Here is a 16,916-nt window from a genome sequence, read left to right as displayed (position 1 = left end):
CCTTTAGCAATCGGGGCACTAATAAGACTGGGACAGACGGCTGATGTTGTGGGTTTCCGGTGTAGAGCGGACGTCTGCGCCAAGACTTCTGATCCCGTCTCATATGAAGTCATCTGTTTATAAAGATGAGCCAAAATGTCATGTCTGGAATTAAAACGCCTACAACTCACTTGATCAACTCTAACTCCATTCTCACGTCAATCAGTGTGGACAATGCCCGTGGCACACAGAAGCAGAAGCTCTATACCATAAACCACAAAATATCAACCATCTGTCCCATAGACTTAGATGTTAAGCACTCTCCGTTCTAGTCTTTTTTTCCATGTTTCACCAATATCCTCCTGATCCCATTAATATATCTTCCTTCCTCAATCTGTTTGATTGCATCACATTCCTTCCTTCTGTCCATCAATTCCCTCCTCCTTTCTCTCCATTACTCAGTGTCCCGTCCACTTGGTCTGTGCCTTCCACTCCCAGCTGCTCATGTTATTTGTTCTGCAGCTATGATCTTATTAAGATAATGAGGAATGAACTGTTTGACCAAGGCTAGTTAACAGCACATCACAGGCCAGCGATAAGCCCCTGTCAGTCTGCTTCCATACAGCATCTCAACATGCATTCATCTGCACATAACAATATTCATCCTTCTTCCTCCACTTTGTCTTTTTGCTGTGCTGATATACAGGGATGGATACAATGACAATGACATTAGAATATGGCATTTTCATGAGTTATTATCAATCAATATGTGTTCCACCCATACAAGCCCATGTGGTGGAAAATCTTGATGCATTTTACATAGAGAAAAACACACCCTAAAACACGCTGTGGAAAGCAGTTATAGTCGCCATACCTTGGATTTCGGTGTAAACTTTCTTTTTTAATTTGACAGTGTGGTATTTTTTCTTATTCCCATCACTAACTGGCCAAACATACACAGTGTGATGTAATGTTAAGATATATTTCCAGTGTAGTTACTACTATGGATGGAGTTTAATAGTGGAACAATTGTCATCAGTGGTAAACATCAAGTTCTGGTGTTTTCCCCCTCACAATCAAATAGCAAGGGCTTCTTTAGAGCCACTATTTTGGACATTCAAAAACCAGCAATCCATCGCAGTAGCGGCAGATATGCCAGTTTCTCCACCAATAGAAACCTCAATAGACCAGAATGCAATGCAACCACAAGACGTTTTAAGGAAGAGGTGCACCTCTCGCTTTTTCTTCACTAGAACATAGTAAAGTAAACATAGTCTGTAACTCAAGTGAGCTCCTATCACCTAGCTACCTAACTAGATACTTGATTAATTAGGTAACTAATTTTAATATAGGTGGATGAAAAATAATTCGTTTCAGACGTCCTCATGCTTGAAGGTAGCATTGCACGCGACAGGTCACACTGGTGCTGTTTGCATTGAATATACAAGATTTTTTCTGACCAAGATTGATCAAGTTGAATCCCAAAGCATTTGGCAATACATTTGTATAAAACGGCATGGCTGGGGGCTGTTTTCTCTAACGTTATACTACTTTTATAATCCAGAAAGGTCGAGGTTTCACAGGCTACCGTGAACACTTTTAATTTGAAGGCGAAAAAGGGAAATGGTACATATGAACTGATAGAATTGACAGACCAGTGTCAATTCAATCTACGAATACACCATTTCCCCTTTCCGCCTTCAAATTAAAAGCGTAAAACCCAGCGAATGAAAATATTACAAACGCTAAATTGGAAGTAATGACAGCTTATCATTTAATAAAGCACAGTTAAAACGAACTCCACTTACAATTGAAGGTTTGCAATGGTGCTATCCTCCTGGCTGTGTAGTCCTGCTTTGGGGCGGGCGGAGCGAGTTCTCGAACGTTAGTTATATTAGCAACCTAACTAGTGGCTGCTGTCCAGAACACCGTCAGGTAAGATGCTTCCTACTATTGTTCAAAAGTGACTTTCCTGACACTGTACAAACATCTGACTACACTAAATTTAAGTAAAGGCTGACGTTATTGACTATTCTAGAATAAAAATGAAAAGAAAGTGAAATATGTTTGTTATTTAGCCAACATTGTTTCACTTTTTTCTGATGCGGTCGGCTTTGTGGGCGTCGCCATTAGGGGCTCGTTTGGGCTTGCTTCGTTCTTCTTCGTCGGTTGTAAGGGTCGCAAGGTATCATGGGATACCCTAACCCACCAAAGTGTGCATGGTATGGTTCCTCAAAAATGATCCATAACCAGGTACCTAGAAAGGTTGCAAATTCAGTGAACTTATGTATCAAACTGGTTTCAGACAGCCTAATTACAACTTATTACCTAGAAATGGCACCTATAAAGCTCGTTCACTTGAGAATCAGACAGGCCCATAGTCTCTTTCTGTGGCTATCACTCGCTATCAATATTGCTCTTTTCATGTACTGTACCAGTGCGACCAACTCTTTTCTAATAGAAGTAGCCATTGGCTGTTCAAAAAGTAACTAAGTGACCAAATGACATCATCATACACTAATTTGAATATCAATCTCAGCGGAGGGAGGGGCCTGTATATGAAACACTGTGATCATCAGACCTCTTTGGATTAAACAAGCAAGTAGCGGAGTTCTGAAAAAACCTAATGACAACGTCAACAAGTTAGTAACAGTGTCACCTACACATAAAACCCACAGCTGAAAGTTCAGCAATATTCTCTGAGGGTTGTCGTCGAAAGGCATTCTGGGAAATATTGTACAGGACATGATTGAGAGTGAGAGGAAAGTGGGTTCAGCAAAGTATTTTACAATACGTCTCATTACAAAATATCTCCTGGGATGTATTGAACATCACAGCTTGATGATATGTATGAGTGTAAGAGGATTCCAGTGGATTTTGGAAGGAGCAGAGTTAGATGAGACGTGAAACTATTTTGGAGTGAAGTAGGTACAGTGTAGCAAATGCAGCTCCGCAGGGATCAGCCTCACCGCCTCCACCCTCAGCTGTTAAAAAATGAATTAGATCTTTGGAAAGTCTCCAAGCAGAAGAAAAGGGGGATAAGTAAAACACTATAGTGCAGTAAAACAAGGATAAATACCAATGCTGCCTTTACTTGATTTACTCATTTACAATAACAGCACTTTGGAAAGAAAGAAAAAAAGATTTTCCTTTGTTTTATCAAATGTTTCTGTAGATTGTCAACCTCTTAGGCATTAAGACATAAATATTCATTTGATTTGATCTAAAAAGGAGAAAAGAAAAGAAAAGAAAAGAAAAAAGGCCCAACTTTGACTTGTGTGAAATTACTTTTATTGGATGGATGTAATGTATAGTTTAATATGTATAATCATTATTTGAGCTTGATGGACATTTGCCATTTAGATGCTAATAAATGTAGCACTTTAAAATGCATTGCCGTAGCGGTAGATTCCCTGCCTACCAACATGAGGGTCACAGGTTCGCGCCCCCTTGTTACCCCCTTGGTCAGGCGTCCATACAGGCACGATTGGCTGTGTCTGCAGGTGGGAAGCCGGATTTAGACGTATGTGTCCTGGTTGCTGCACTAGCGCCTCCTCTGGTTGATCGCGGCGCCTGTTGGGGGCGGAAGGGAACTGGTGGGAATAGCGTGATCCTCCCATGTGCTACGTCCTGCCTGTGAAGCTCCCTGCTGTCAGGTGAAAAGAAGCGGCTGGCAACTGCGCATGTATCGGAGGACGCATGGTGCTACTCTACGGCTCTCCCCAGATCGGCAGAGGGGGTGAAATTGGCCAAGTACAATTGGGGAGAAAAATGGGGGGGAAATCACACAAAAAAATGCATTGGGGTTATGAGCACTAATTGTATACGATACATTTATCCATTCATTTATTTGGATCAGTTTCTTGCCACATCAATTTGCTTGTTATTTTGTTGTCTCATGCTCCTCTCCCTCCCTCTTACAAGTTCCTTTGTCAGAAGAACATCACAAGGAACACTCGCATTAAGCAGCAGAAAGCATTTAATCTCTATTGAGTAGAGACTTGCTTCCATTTCATATTTTTCTCATACAGATGTTACTAAAAACAACATTTAAATAACAAAAAACCCTACTTTTACCGCTGTGGCAGATACTGCAGCAGTACTGCTGGGGTACTGCTGCAGTACTGCTGCAGTACTGTACCACAGCAAAGTGGCCAAACTCAAGAACACGGCTAATAGTTTTCAACATGAAAATTGGTGCTACCCTAGTCTGTCCAGCCTCCCCTCCCTTCCGTCTGTTAACTTTGAATCTCTGGCTGCAGGTCGGCCTTTGCCAGGAGTGGAGGAGAAGAAGTTGTCCTAGTCACCTGTTGGTGTGTGTCTCTGCTTATAGGCAGACAGTATTCAGTTTGCTGTGCTTTTTGTAGTGAACCCAGTCCACACTTGTGGTCTTATTCCCTGGGATAGCCGCCTTATGTTAACTCCCCCTCTTTGAACAATTAACCACTGCTCCTGGCTGTCAGCGGCCTCCATTTGGAACAACCTGAAGGTGTTTTTATTATTTTATCATTCTAAGATTTTCAGCATCCTAGCTTTTTAACTTTGACCTTGTGATCAAATAAAGATTTAACTTTTTTATACATGCCTCTGCTCCTTTTTTTTTTCAAGTGTCAAACTTGGTTTAACTCAAATTCCCAAGTTGTCAACTAATGTACCTGGCTTCCTTACACGGTCACACATACAAAGCTGAATCCTGTCTGTTTGCACTGCACCGAATATCCCATCTTTATTTATCAAGTTCTCCTGGAAAACAGACGTGGGAAAAGTACATTTTCATGCAGTGTAAATGGAGCCTGAGAGCCAGCCTTCCCTGTGACTGATGCCGCTGTCTGCAGCCTGTTCAAATGGAAGCTACCAGGCATATTTTTATGAGATGGATTCCTTTTGTATTTGTCGTTGCCCGCCCAGTATTTATTTATTTATATCTTTATTTTTCTTCAAGTGAATGTTTAAAGGCAAATTGATCAACAGCACTGCATCTCTTCCCTGGCAAGGTCATTTGTTTGACAGAGTGTCTTTGGAGTAAAGTAGGCCGTTTCATTTGGGCCCAGGCACTGTTAATGGAATGCCACTGATGGTACGTTAGGTGCAGGCTGACGTGTGTGTGTGTGTGTGTGTGTGTGTGTGTGTGTGTGTGTGTGTGTGTGTGTGTGTGTGTGTGTGTGTGTGTGTGTGTGTGTGCGTGCGTGCGTGCGTGCGTGCGTGCGTGCGTGCGTGCGTGCGTGCGTGCGTGCGTGCGTGCGTGCGTGTGTGTGTGCACGTGTGTGTGGCTGGCTGGTATCCGTCACTATGATAGTGTCTCAGACCACATCTCTCGCCCTATCTCTTCACCACACTGCCCAAAGGAACAAGACAGTGCACATCATAAGCATCTACACACACACACACACACACACACACACACACACACACACACACACACACACACACACACACACACACACACACACACACACAAACACACACACACAGACACACACACACACACACAGACACACAGACACACACACACACACACACACACATACACACACACACACACACACAGACACACACACACACACACACACACACACACACCCTTTCTCTCTCTCTCTCTCGCTCACATAAACACACACACACACACACACACACACACATCATTCACAGGAGTAGCCAGTGTTGTAGTCGAGTCATATTCTAAAGTCTAAGCCTTTGTTCACACAGGACGCCTAACGTAAGCAGAACTGAAGCTTGTGGCAGGCTCAAGCTGAGCTGACGTTTAACCGTTCACACAAGAAGCCTTCTCTTTAACTCTCAGTGCCTTCTCTGCGCGCCTTGAACCCGCCCACAACTCCAATTGACTTCATGCCTGGCTAAGGCTTGCTTGACACGTCACGCTTGGAAAATAGGACTGAATCCTGAACGATCGGGTGAGCAAGGCGTGAGCATGCCTTGAGCGTGACATTCACACTCGCGTGGCTGGTGTTAACAAGGACGCCTAAATGAAACTTGTGGGTTCAGCATACTGTAGGTTGAGCTTAGGTTGAGCGTTGCTTTGGTGTATAGTGTGAACGGCCACTGTTGAGGCTCGAGTCAGTGTTCAAGCCCAAGTCCAAGTCACCAAAGAAGAGTCTGAGTAGGTTGATGTTGAGTAAATTATATCTCACCCCATCCCTAAATTTGTTTTACTCAGAACCCCCCCCCCACACCCAGCCACCCACCCACCCACACACACACACACACACACACACACACACACACACACACACACACACACACACACACACACATATACGCACGCACGCACGCACCACACACTAAATCAACTTAGATGAAAAGTCGACTCTCTGGATTGAAATCTTCCGACTACTTTGATTCTGTCCAGTAAAAGAAAGACAAGAACATCAGACATCAAAGCTGTTTGGTCTCCTGATCATTCACAGGAGATCAAACTGATTTGATCCTGAGATTCCAAGGGAAGAGAGAACTGCAATCAATCTTTTTTTTTTAGGGGGGGAGTCTAACGGAAAATGAATACCTCACACCAGCAGTTCATTGCAATGAGTACAGATCGCCCTTTGTTTTACGAGTTTCATGACAAGCATAGTGAATCATATGTACACACATAAACACAATAATGAACACAGATACACAACACAAACACATTACCGTCCTATTGATTGTGTGCAGTTGTTTGGAGTTCCAATGCAATAGCTGTTTGCATTCCTGCATACTTGAACATTTCACTGCCTCTCCATCCCCAAAGGCTTCCAATTCAGCCCACTTCCCCACTGCTGCCACTTCCCTTCCCTTCCCTCCACCTTAAACACGTCTTATGTGTTTACATGAGCCTGTCGTACGGCAGCCCGGATGGCTCAACCAGTGACTGTATATAATATGGACAACGTGTCCCTGCTACCTACTGCTATGCAAAAGTGAAGCAAAAATATCTGCTTTCAGCGAGCTGCCATCTTGCTTGTGCGACGTCATTTGCAACCGGAGTCTGTGCAGTAGAGTCAGGCTGAGCCTCCTCAGCCATGCCGGAGTCTGACGGAGGTTTTGAGAGTGGCTGTCACAGAGCTGTCAATCAGCCATTTTTATATCGTCAAATAATTAATTAAAAACAAACTCCTCTGAAAAATGAGCACTTGAACATATATCAGCATAATAAGAAGTACCTAAAATGACAGAAACCATCTTTGGGAAACATATGACATGTACTGTATGTATGTGTGTGTGTGTATGTATGTATGTATGCATATATATATATATATATATATATATATATATATATATATATATATATATATATATATATATATATAGAGAGGATTCCCATGTGCACAGCCAGTAGAAAAATCAGGTGCTGGTCGGTTGCAGGATAAACATGAAATGAAAAATTAAAGGAACCACCGCAACACTGAAAATGACTTACTGATGTTTATTTGTGAACAACGCGTTTCGCGTGCAGCTTCATCAGGTTCACCTGATGAACCTGATGAAGCTGCACGCGAAACGCGTTGTTCACAAATAAACATCAGTAAGTCATTTTCAGTGTTGCGGTGGTTCCTTTAATTTTTCATATATATATATATATATATATATATATATATCATGTCCCACCCACTAACATGGGGGGGGGGGGATTTAAGACCTATATGGCAGTCAGCCACCAGAGGGCGATTGAGATTTTTTTTGCTTAACTTTTAAGGAACTGTCATGGCGTCCATATTTTATACAGTCTATGGGCTCAAGGGAGACTGCCGCCGTGAGGAGAGGGTGGACAGGCTGAGCGAGATAGGAATCCCAATCAGTCTGTCACATCCAGCCAGAGACACTGAGGTGCCAGCAGGCAGGTGACAGCATGATGGAAGATAGCTACTGTAGGAGGTGGCAACCTTAGCTGAACCTGCCACACACACACACACACACACACACACACACACACACACACACACACACAGGTCCAAACACATTATGCTTTTGTGGGGCGCTAGTCGCCCAGAGCAGTGGTTCTCTACGTGGGGTCCGGGGGCCACCGGTGGTCCATGAGAGGGTTCCAGGGGGTCCTCACCGAATTGATGATTTGTTAAACTTCAACATAATTTAATTTACAAGAAGTTAACACGATTGGAGAATGTAGAATAATTACTGTTTTGGTTATTAGATTCACGGTTATCTCCCCAATAGAGATAGTCAAGGAATTCTGGACAAAATAATTTCTAACAATATACATATTCTCATATCTGGGTCCGCTACAAACAAATATAATCCAATGGGAGTCTGTGGCCCTAATGTGTACTAAATTGTGGGTCCTTGATATGAAAAGGGTTGAGCATCACTGGCCTAGAAGACCCAACTGCTCCAGTGGAGGTGCAGAATAGAAAACTGTGGTTGTATGGGGATTTCATTCAGATACTGTCCATCACTTTCACTCAATTCAATTGTTGCTTTACTCACATCTGGATCCCATATATTGCCACAGCAATATTCACATTCACCACAGAAGTATAGCAATCCAATAAGAACAGATTAGCTATCTATATTGTGATTCACAATTCAGCATGGTGCCCATTTCCCTTTCAAATATGATAAGTAGATTTGTAGCTAAAACTTTGCATTCTTTGACTTTGACTTCTGGCATAAACTTTGTGAAGAGTAAGAAGCTGCATTTCGGGTGTTGTTTACTTGCTACGTATATATTCATCTCTCTCTCTCTCTCTCTCCACAGTAACTAAGACTGTGTGTGCCGAGCAGTGTGACGGTCGTTGTTACGGTCCCTACGTTAGTGACTGCTGCCACCGTGAGTGTGCAGGTGGCTGCTTTGGACCGAAGGACACCGACTGTTTTGTAAGTACGCACACACAAGCACACGCAGAGACAATAAACACACACACACACACACACACACACACATACACACACACACACACACACACACACACACACACACACACACACACACACACACACACACACGCACACACGTTGCATATAGTATGTTTATATTATGTAAGTTAATGTATTCTTTTTTAATTATCAGTTTTTTCCATAGACATAAATATGGACGTAGCTATCCCATTAAATTTCTTCTTCCTGGCGGAGTTCAAACGTTGGCCGTCACCGTCTTGATTTTTCGTCAGCAGAGTGGGAGGGAATGGGTTGAGTCCTTCCGCACCTCACGTGAAAAGGGAGTTTCCCAGAGAGGCAGATCCGCCTGCTATTGGTCCGTAATCTGCAAGTTGCACGATCACTGGACAGGCGATCTCAATCAACCCCTTTTCTAGCATCTATTTTACTCTGGCAAACTGGCGAGTTATATAAAAATTGACCTCCCTACAGTGAAATTATATAGACCAAAACCGTGTTTCGCCCCTAACTGGAAAGAGGTTTAATCCTGTTACAAAGTCGGGCATTTTAACATGGGGAGATCTGCCTACTGACCCCATCAGAGGGAAAGGGGTGGGCTTGCCCACTGGTTTTTTCCTGTAAAAAAAACAGTGTTGTTGCTACTGTATGGTGAAATCTTGCAAAACCCAAGAAACATTTTGTGTGATGCTTACAGGATGTACTGCACAATTCATGTTTTTACACAGTCCTCCTGACACATTTGACTTCCTGTGACCTTTTACTGTACTTCCTCTGAATCAGAGCACTTCCATCTCTGGCAAAAGAATCCGCTTTTCTCCAGACTTCATTTCCTTGTTAAGATGCCATTTGTGAGGGAAAGATCATTTAATGCCATTTAACTCCCATTTCCTCACAAGGTGCGATCCTCGCTGTTAAGTACAAACCTCTTTCCACAGCTCCCTGCTGGCTCTCTGCTGCGTGCTTTATCTCTTTTATTTAGCTCCCTGTGTGTGTGTGTGTGTGTGTGTGTGTGTGTGTGTGTGTGTGTGTGTGTGTGTGTGTGTGTGTGTGTGTGTGTGTGTGTGTGTGTGTGTGTGTGTGTGTGTGTGTGTGTGTGTGTGTGTGTGTGTGTAGAAGGTGTAAATCAGAGCTCATTGCTTATGGACAGCCAGGCGAGTTCTCGCTCATTATTTTCTGCACTTCTCGACTCTTCACACTTCATCTTTTATTAGATATACCAGAGTAGATAAACCAGGGAGTGAAGAGCTACGTTCCAAACGCCAGATCCAAGTCTCAATTGTGTTGTATTAAATGTATTTGTTATCTTAAGACTTGGTAATATATTCACGGAATAGCAGCACTCTAGAGCCTGTATCCGTCTGTGTTTGAGAAAATCTCTGATTTAGAAATCTTGAACAATGAACATCAAATAGCGTATCATGTTTGGTGGTGCATTGTTATAATGATCCAAAATAAGCATTTTACACTAAAACCCATCAATTGAGCTTTTTCCATACCAGGTTGTCAGACCCAGCCTTGGCCACGGCATCAGAGAGGACCTGTTGAGACACGAGTTGTGTTGTTAACAGCATGTCTGCAAGAAGCCAAACCACACATTTCTTAAACAACACTACAGCTATGGTCAAAACGTTTCCGTTAACCCATTGATACCTGATGCAGCAATTGCGTGTATATCCCTCATTTGTGTGTGTATCCCTTTAAGACCGCGAACCGCGTCAATCAGAATCAGAATCAGAAAGACTTTAATGATCCCCGGGGGGAAATTGGGACAAGTTGTAGTTGCTCGCACTCAGGCATGAAATATCCACATAACACAACATAGCATAACACAGTATCACACAGTATCTCCCTAAACGTAAAAAACAGTCAATAAAATAAAATACAATAAAATAAAATAAAATAAAATAAAATAAAATAAAATAAAATAAAATAAAATAAAATAAAATAAAATAAAATAAAATAAAATAGAATAAAATAAAATAGGTGCTTACTGGAATTAAATTAAATTAAATTGCACATTACGTGTGACGTAACTAAGGCACAGCTAACCTATCGGCTGACTCCGAGGTGCTCTTCTTAGTGAGGCGTTCGCGGTCTTAAAGGGATACACACACAAATGCTGCATCAGGTATCAATGGGTTAATTATTGAGCCATTAAACAAACAGACTCCAGGCAACCAACAAGAAGATGGAAAGACATTTTACTGCACTACAAACGTGTTTTATGTGACTCATGTTCTTCCGAGGTAAAACTCTTGACGCGTATCATTATGCACGGAAAACACGGTGACAGGGATTTCTGTATCTCCAGAAATTATATGAAGAGATGAATCCAACCCAAGTGGGTAGCTCGGTTCGTGAAAACTCAAGTCAATGTGGAAGTGTCTAAACCTGCATTCTTTCTAATGGCCTGCAGGGGGCGACTCCACTGGCTGCAAAATAAGTCAGATTGTATTCACCTTATGTTCCAACACAGCAGCCAGTTACTTCCTATTGTGTTTACACTTCCTGTGACAGTACAGTACTAGCATAGATCTTCTATTACTATCTAGATGGGTCACTGCAGGCTCTGCCAATTCTAACAAGTGGTAGCAGCAAGTCTCCCAAATGGTCACGTGGTCACCTGACCTCTCCCCTGAAGTGTTGTGAGAGGACTGTGCCTGGTGACCTCTCCCCTGAAGTGTTGTGAGAGGACTAGAGCCTGGTGACCTCTCCCCTGAAGTGTTGTGAGAGGACTGTGCCTGGTGACCTCTCCCCTGAAGTGTTGTGAGAGGACTGTGCCTGGTGACCTCTCCCCTGAAGTGTTGTGAGAGGACTGTGCCTGGTGACCTCTCCCCTGAAGTGTTGTGAGAGGACTGTGCCTGGTGACCTCTCCCCTGAAGTGTTGTGAGAGGACTGTGCCTGGTGACCTCTCCCCTGAAGTGTTGTGAGAGGACTGTGCCTGGTGACCTCTCCCCTGAAGTGTTGTGAGAGGATGGTGCCTGGTGACCTCTCCCCTGAAGTGTTGTGAGAGGACTGTGCCTGGTGACCTCTCCCCTGAAGTGTTGTGAGAGGACTGTGCCTGGTGACCTCTCCCCTGAAGTGTTGTGAGAGGATGGTGCCTGGTGACCTCTCCCCTGAAGTGTTGTGAGAGGACTGTGCCTGGTGACCTCTCCCCTGAAGTGTTGTGAGAGGATGGTGCCTGGTGACCTCTCCCCTGAAGTGTTGTGAGAGGACTGTGCCTGGTGACCTCTCCCCTGAAGTGTTGTGAGAGGACTGTGCCTGGTGACCTCTCCCCTGAAGTGTTGTGAGAGGACTGTGCCTGGTGACCTCTCCCCTGAAGTGTTGTGAGAGGACTGTGCCTGGTGACCTCTCCCCTGAAGTGTTGTGAGAGGACTGTGCCTGGTGACCTCTCCCCTGAAGTGTTGTGAGAGGACTGTGCCTGGTGACCTCTCCCCTGAAGTGTTGTGAGAGGACTGTGCCTGGTGACCTCTCCCCTGAAGTGTTGTGAGAGGACTGTGCCTGGTGACCTCTCCCCTGAAGTGTTGTGAGAGGACTGTGCCTGGTGACCTCTCCCCTGAAGTGTTGTGAGAGGACTGTGCCTGGTGACCTCTCCCCTGAAGTGTTGTGAGAGGACTGTGCCTGGTCACCTCTCCCCTGAAGTGTTGTGAGAGGACTGTGCCTGGTGACCTCTCCCCTGAAGTGTTGTGAGAGGACTGTGCCTGGTCACCTCTCCCCTGAAGTGTTGTGAGAGGACTGTGCCTGGTGACCTCTCCCCTGAAGTGTTGTGAGAGGATGGTGCCTGGTGATCTCTCCCCTGAAGTGTTGTGAGAGGACTGTGCCTGGTGACCTCTCCCCTGAAGTGTTGTGAGAGGATGGTGCCTGGTGATCTCTCCCCTGAAGTGTTGTGAGAGGACTGTGCCTGGTGATCTCTCCCCTGAAGTGTTGTGAGAGGACTGTGCCTGGTCACCTCTCCCCTGAAGTGTTGTGAGAGGACTAGAGCCTGGTGACGCGGGGTTAGTGCTGACCTAGCAAGCTAACTTGAAATAGAGCTCATGAGTTCCCAAACTCCACACAAACCACACACATAAACACAAAGCTGCCCGTTGTTAGCTCAATACAGTTGAAACTAAGATATTCCATAAAAAAAAAATCTAGCCACAGATTTAGCTACTACATTAACAAACTGTAGCTTTAGCTTTACCTAATCGCTCCCGGCTAACATGAGTTCCTGTTGCCAAATCTCACAAGATTGTGTTGCTGAGATAGAGACAGGTCTTGAATAAGTTTAATTTTCTCCTGATCCGTTTGTCTGAAAAATGCCATTTTAGTGTCAGAATATTCAGAAGATATGTGGCCGAATATTTACTTTAATGAATATGGGGGCAAAAGGATCTGTCATAATCTGAGATCACGTTGACTTTTCCCATTGACTCCAATAGACTCACAGCTGCCGAAAACCTCCTAAGTGGGCGTGTCCGTAGAAAGCCATGGGCAAAAATGATAGGAACTGAGTTGAAGTTGGGTCGTCTTGCTTGAAATCCCATCGTCTTTGCTACTAGTGACCAGGTGCTTTGAACAGGAAGTCATAACACAACTGGGTCAAGTGGGCGGGGCTACATAAGGTGAATAGAAGTCAATGGGAAAATACTTCTCACTTGATTGTATTACCTCAGTAAAGACACCCCCAATGGTCCCAATCACTAGTTGCAAGTCTTCTTCAATACAGCATGATGTTCATTTTAAACGATGAAGCAGACTATGTTTTGGGGTGTGAAATGAATGACAGGTCATTTGTCCAGTGATCCCGCAGCTCGCCGATCACGGACCAATAGGAGGCCTTGCTGCGGCTCTGCTCATCTAAATTTACCTCAAATAACCAAGATGGCGATGGTCAAAATGCTAACCTCGCAGCTTCAAAATGGGAGTCCACAAACCAATGGATGACGTCACAGTAGTTAGTTATACGGTCTATGATCCAGCCATGCCGTGATTGACAGCAGCCCCGACCACACCCACTGATGACCTATCCTTCCTAATCCAACCCCCTTTTACGACAGCGCTGCAGGTGCACCGCTGCCACGATACCAGCACACGTCACATACAGTACTCACCTAAATCTGTCATAGACTTGTGCCAGAGCCTCCGCTTGTGCCTGGATTCACCCAAATAACGGCTTTTGTGTTTTGCACTCGCTGCAGCTACGCGGCATGTTGTTCTCCATGCTCGGCTGGGAAAAAGATGGTTGCTACTTGACCTGTTTAGTACTCGTTTGTTGCCATGACTACCCTGCAACGCTGGTCTTTTGTGTGAACAGTTAGAGGGAGTTGGAATTGAAAACTTCCACTGGAGTTTTACACAATGTGGTGAGAAGTGATCAGCTGATTGAATGAGGCCATTTACACCTGGCGCTAACATGCGTTTTCTGTGATCAGATTGCAATCAGATTGTATTTTATCACTTGAAATGCCAGGTGTAAACACCCCCAAAACGCATTGAAGAAGGATTGCAATCTGATCGGCCAAACCACCTCCAGAGGTGGTCAGGGATGCATTGTGTACACATTGTACACAAGTGTAATTGCAATGTGTCCTCTCAATCTGGATACAGCAACTTTATGCGGATTGAGAGGACAACCATTTCTGCAATCTGATTGCAATCAGATTGCAGAAAATGCATGTTAACGCCAGGTGTAAATGGAATTAGGCTCAAGTGATAAAATACAATCTGATTGCAATCTGATCACAGAAAACGCATGTTAGCGCCAGGTATAAATGGCCTCAATGTGTCAAGCATGACCTTGATCCTTACTAGGCATTCTGTCAAAAGGAATATTTCATTTGGATTGCTACGGCTGTTTACATTGTGTGTGTGTGTGTGTGTGTGTGTGTGTGTGTGTGTGTGTGTGTGTGTGTGTGTGTGTGTGTGTGTGTGTGTGTGTGTGTGTGTGTGTGTGTGTGTGTGTGTGTGTGTGTGTGTGTGTGTGTGTGTGTAGGCCTGTACGAACTTCAATGACAGCGGGGCGTGTGTGACCCAGTGCCCCCAGGCCTTTGTCTACAGCCAGACCGCCTTCCAACTGCAACACAACCCCAGAGCAAAGTACACCTATGGAGCCTTCTGTGTCAAGAAGTGTCCACGTAAGGCTTACCACCTGGCACACGCACACACACACACGCACACACACACACACACACACGCACACACACGCACACACACGCACTAGCTGATTTTTCTGCGGGGGGGACAGGGGGCTAAACATGTACAGCCTCACTCCCAGGACCAAATAGTCGTGCTCCCCCTCGTCTTCCTCCACCTCTGTCAGCACGAGGGGTACGCCTGCCTGCTCCGGTAATGGGGGAGATGAAGGCGGGGAGTAGTCTGAATGGAGGCTAGCATTAGTGAGGTTAGCATCCACTCATCACTGTCAGACTCCATATTGGTTTGTTCTGACGGTCCAACCAAACTCCCCAAGAATTTTGACCCACCTCTCTAGCAGCCTGTAACACACACACACACACACACACACACACACACACACACACACACACACACACACACACACACACACACACTGGCATTACACTTTAGAAACCAAGTTTAGTGTGTTGGCATTGTCTTTTTATAGGATGTTGATTGATATATATATATTGTTTGATTGATTGATATTTTTATTTAAGTGTCATGCACCTGGGTGCCCAGCCCATATGGGCTTACAAGACACTATATCATATTTACAATCGCCAAGATGGCCACACAACAAATCATAATATACCTTTGTACAGAATCAAGAAAAGAAAAGAAAAGATGTAGTGGAGTTAAAACTACTTTTTTGCCACATTAGGACAGTGCATGTGCCAGCTGTATCATACAAAGTCAACTGAATCAACTTACTGCTATTGCCGGCACTCACTGGCACTTATGCTGTGGTCTGGTCCCATGTGGCAAACCCCAGCCATCTGACTGGTCCCATGTGGAAAACCCCAGCCATCTGACTGGTCCCATGTGGCAAACCCCAACCATCTGACTGGTCCCATGTGGCAAACCCCAGCCATCTGACTGGTCGCATGTGGCAAACCCCAACCATCTGACTGCTCCCATGTGGCAAACCCCAGCCATCTGACTGGTCCCATGTGGCAAAACCCAGCCATCTGACTGGTCGCATGTGGCAAACCCCAACCATCTGACTGGTCCCATGTGGCAAACCCCAGCCATCTGACTGGTCGCATGTGGCAAACCCCAACCATCTGACTGGTCCCATGTGGCAAACCCCAGCCATCTGACTGGTCCCATGTGGCAAACCCCAGCCATCTGACTGGTCCCATGTGGCAAACCCCAGCCATCTGACTGCTCCCATGTGGCAAACCCCAACCATCTGACTGGTCCCATGTGGCAAACCCCAACCATCTGACTGGTCCCATGTGGCAAACCCCAACCATCTGACTGCTCCCATGTGGCAAACCCCAGCCATCTGACTGGTCCAATGTGGCAAACCCCAGCCATCTGACTGGTCCCATGTGGCAAACCCCAACCATCTGACTGGTCCCATGTGGCAAACCCCAACCATCTGACTGCTCCCATGTGGCAAACCCCAACCATCTGACTGGTCCCATGTGGCAAACCCCAACCATCTGCCACTGCACTGATAGTAAATGGGTTAAAACAGATCAGGTCTGGCATACGTTTGTGCGCCTGTCTTTGACATTGACGATGGACTGTTTTCCAGATAACTTTGTGGTGGACCACAGCTCCTGTGTCAGAGCCTGCCCCAGCAACAAGATGGAGGTGGAGAAGAACCGCGTGAAGACGTGCATTTCCTGTACCGACATCTGTCCTAAAGGTAAACCTCAAGCAGATCGACAGAACTAGAGTAACTTTCCATACTGTGCAAGTATGTGTACTGTGTAAGTGTACAGAATGTGTAATGTGTAAGTGTACAGAATGTGTACTGTGTAAGTGTACAGGATGTGTACTGTGTAAGTGTACAGCAGGGCTATTCAACTAAATTGTTCAGGGGGCCACATTGTCAGAAACCTAAGGGGCCGTGGGCCGGACCGTTCCCCGAGCTATTAATCCCATTATATGTACACTTGACATAACGCGCCACC

General features: G+C 45.0%; 1 protein-coding gene across 1 annotated transcript in view; it reads left to right on the top strand.

Moving 5' to 3' along the window:
• Positions 1-16,916, top strand: part of erbb4b (erb-b2 receptor tyrosine kinase 4b) — a gene marked incomplete at both ends in the record, with an annotated part of 355,388 nt that overhangs the window by 146,763 nt on the left and 191,709 nt on the right. The window contains 3 exons of the mRNA XM_083638160.1: positions 8,693-8,811; positions 14,807-14,948; positions 16,535-16,648. Coding sequence (XP_083494286.1) covers positions 8,693-8,811; positions 14,807-14,948; positions 16,535-16,648 — 375 coding nt within the window. The remainder of the gene's footprint in view (positions 1-8,692; positions 8,812-14,806; positions 14,949-16,534; positions 16,649-16,916) is intronic.

The sequence above is a fragment of the Poromitra crassiceps genome, assembly GCF_964638095.1.
Source record: "Poromitra crassiceps genome assembly, chromosome: 6".
Classification (NCBI taxonomy): domain Eukaryota; kingdom Metazoa; phylum Chordata; class Actinopteri; order Beryciformes; family Melamphaidae; genus Poromitra; species Poromitra crassiceps.
This window is presented reverse-complemented; position numbering and strand designations above follow the sequence as displayed.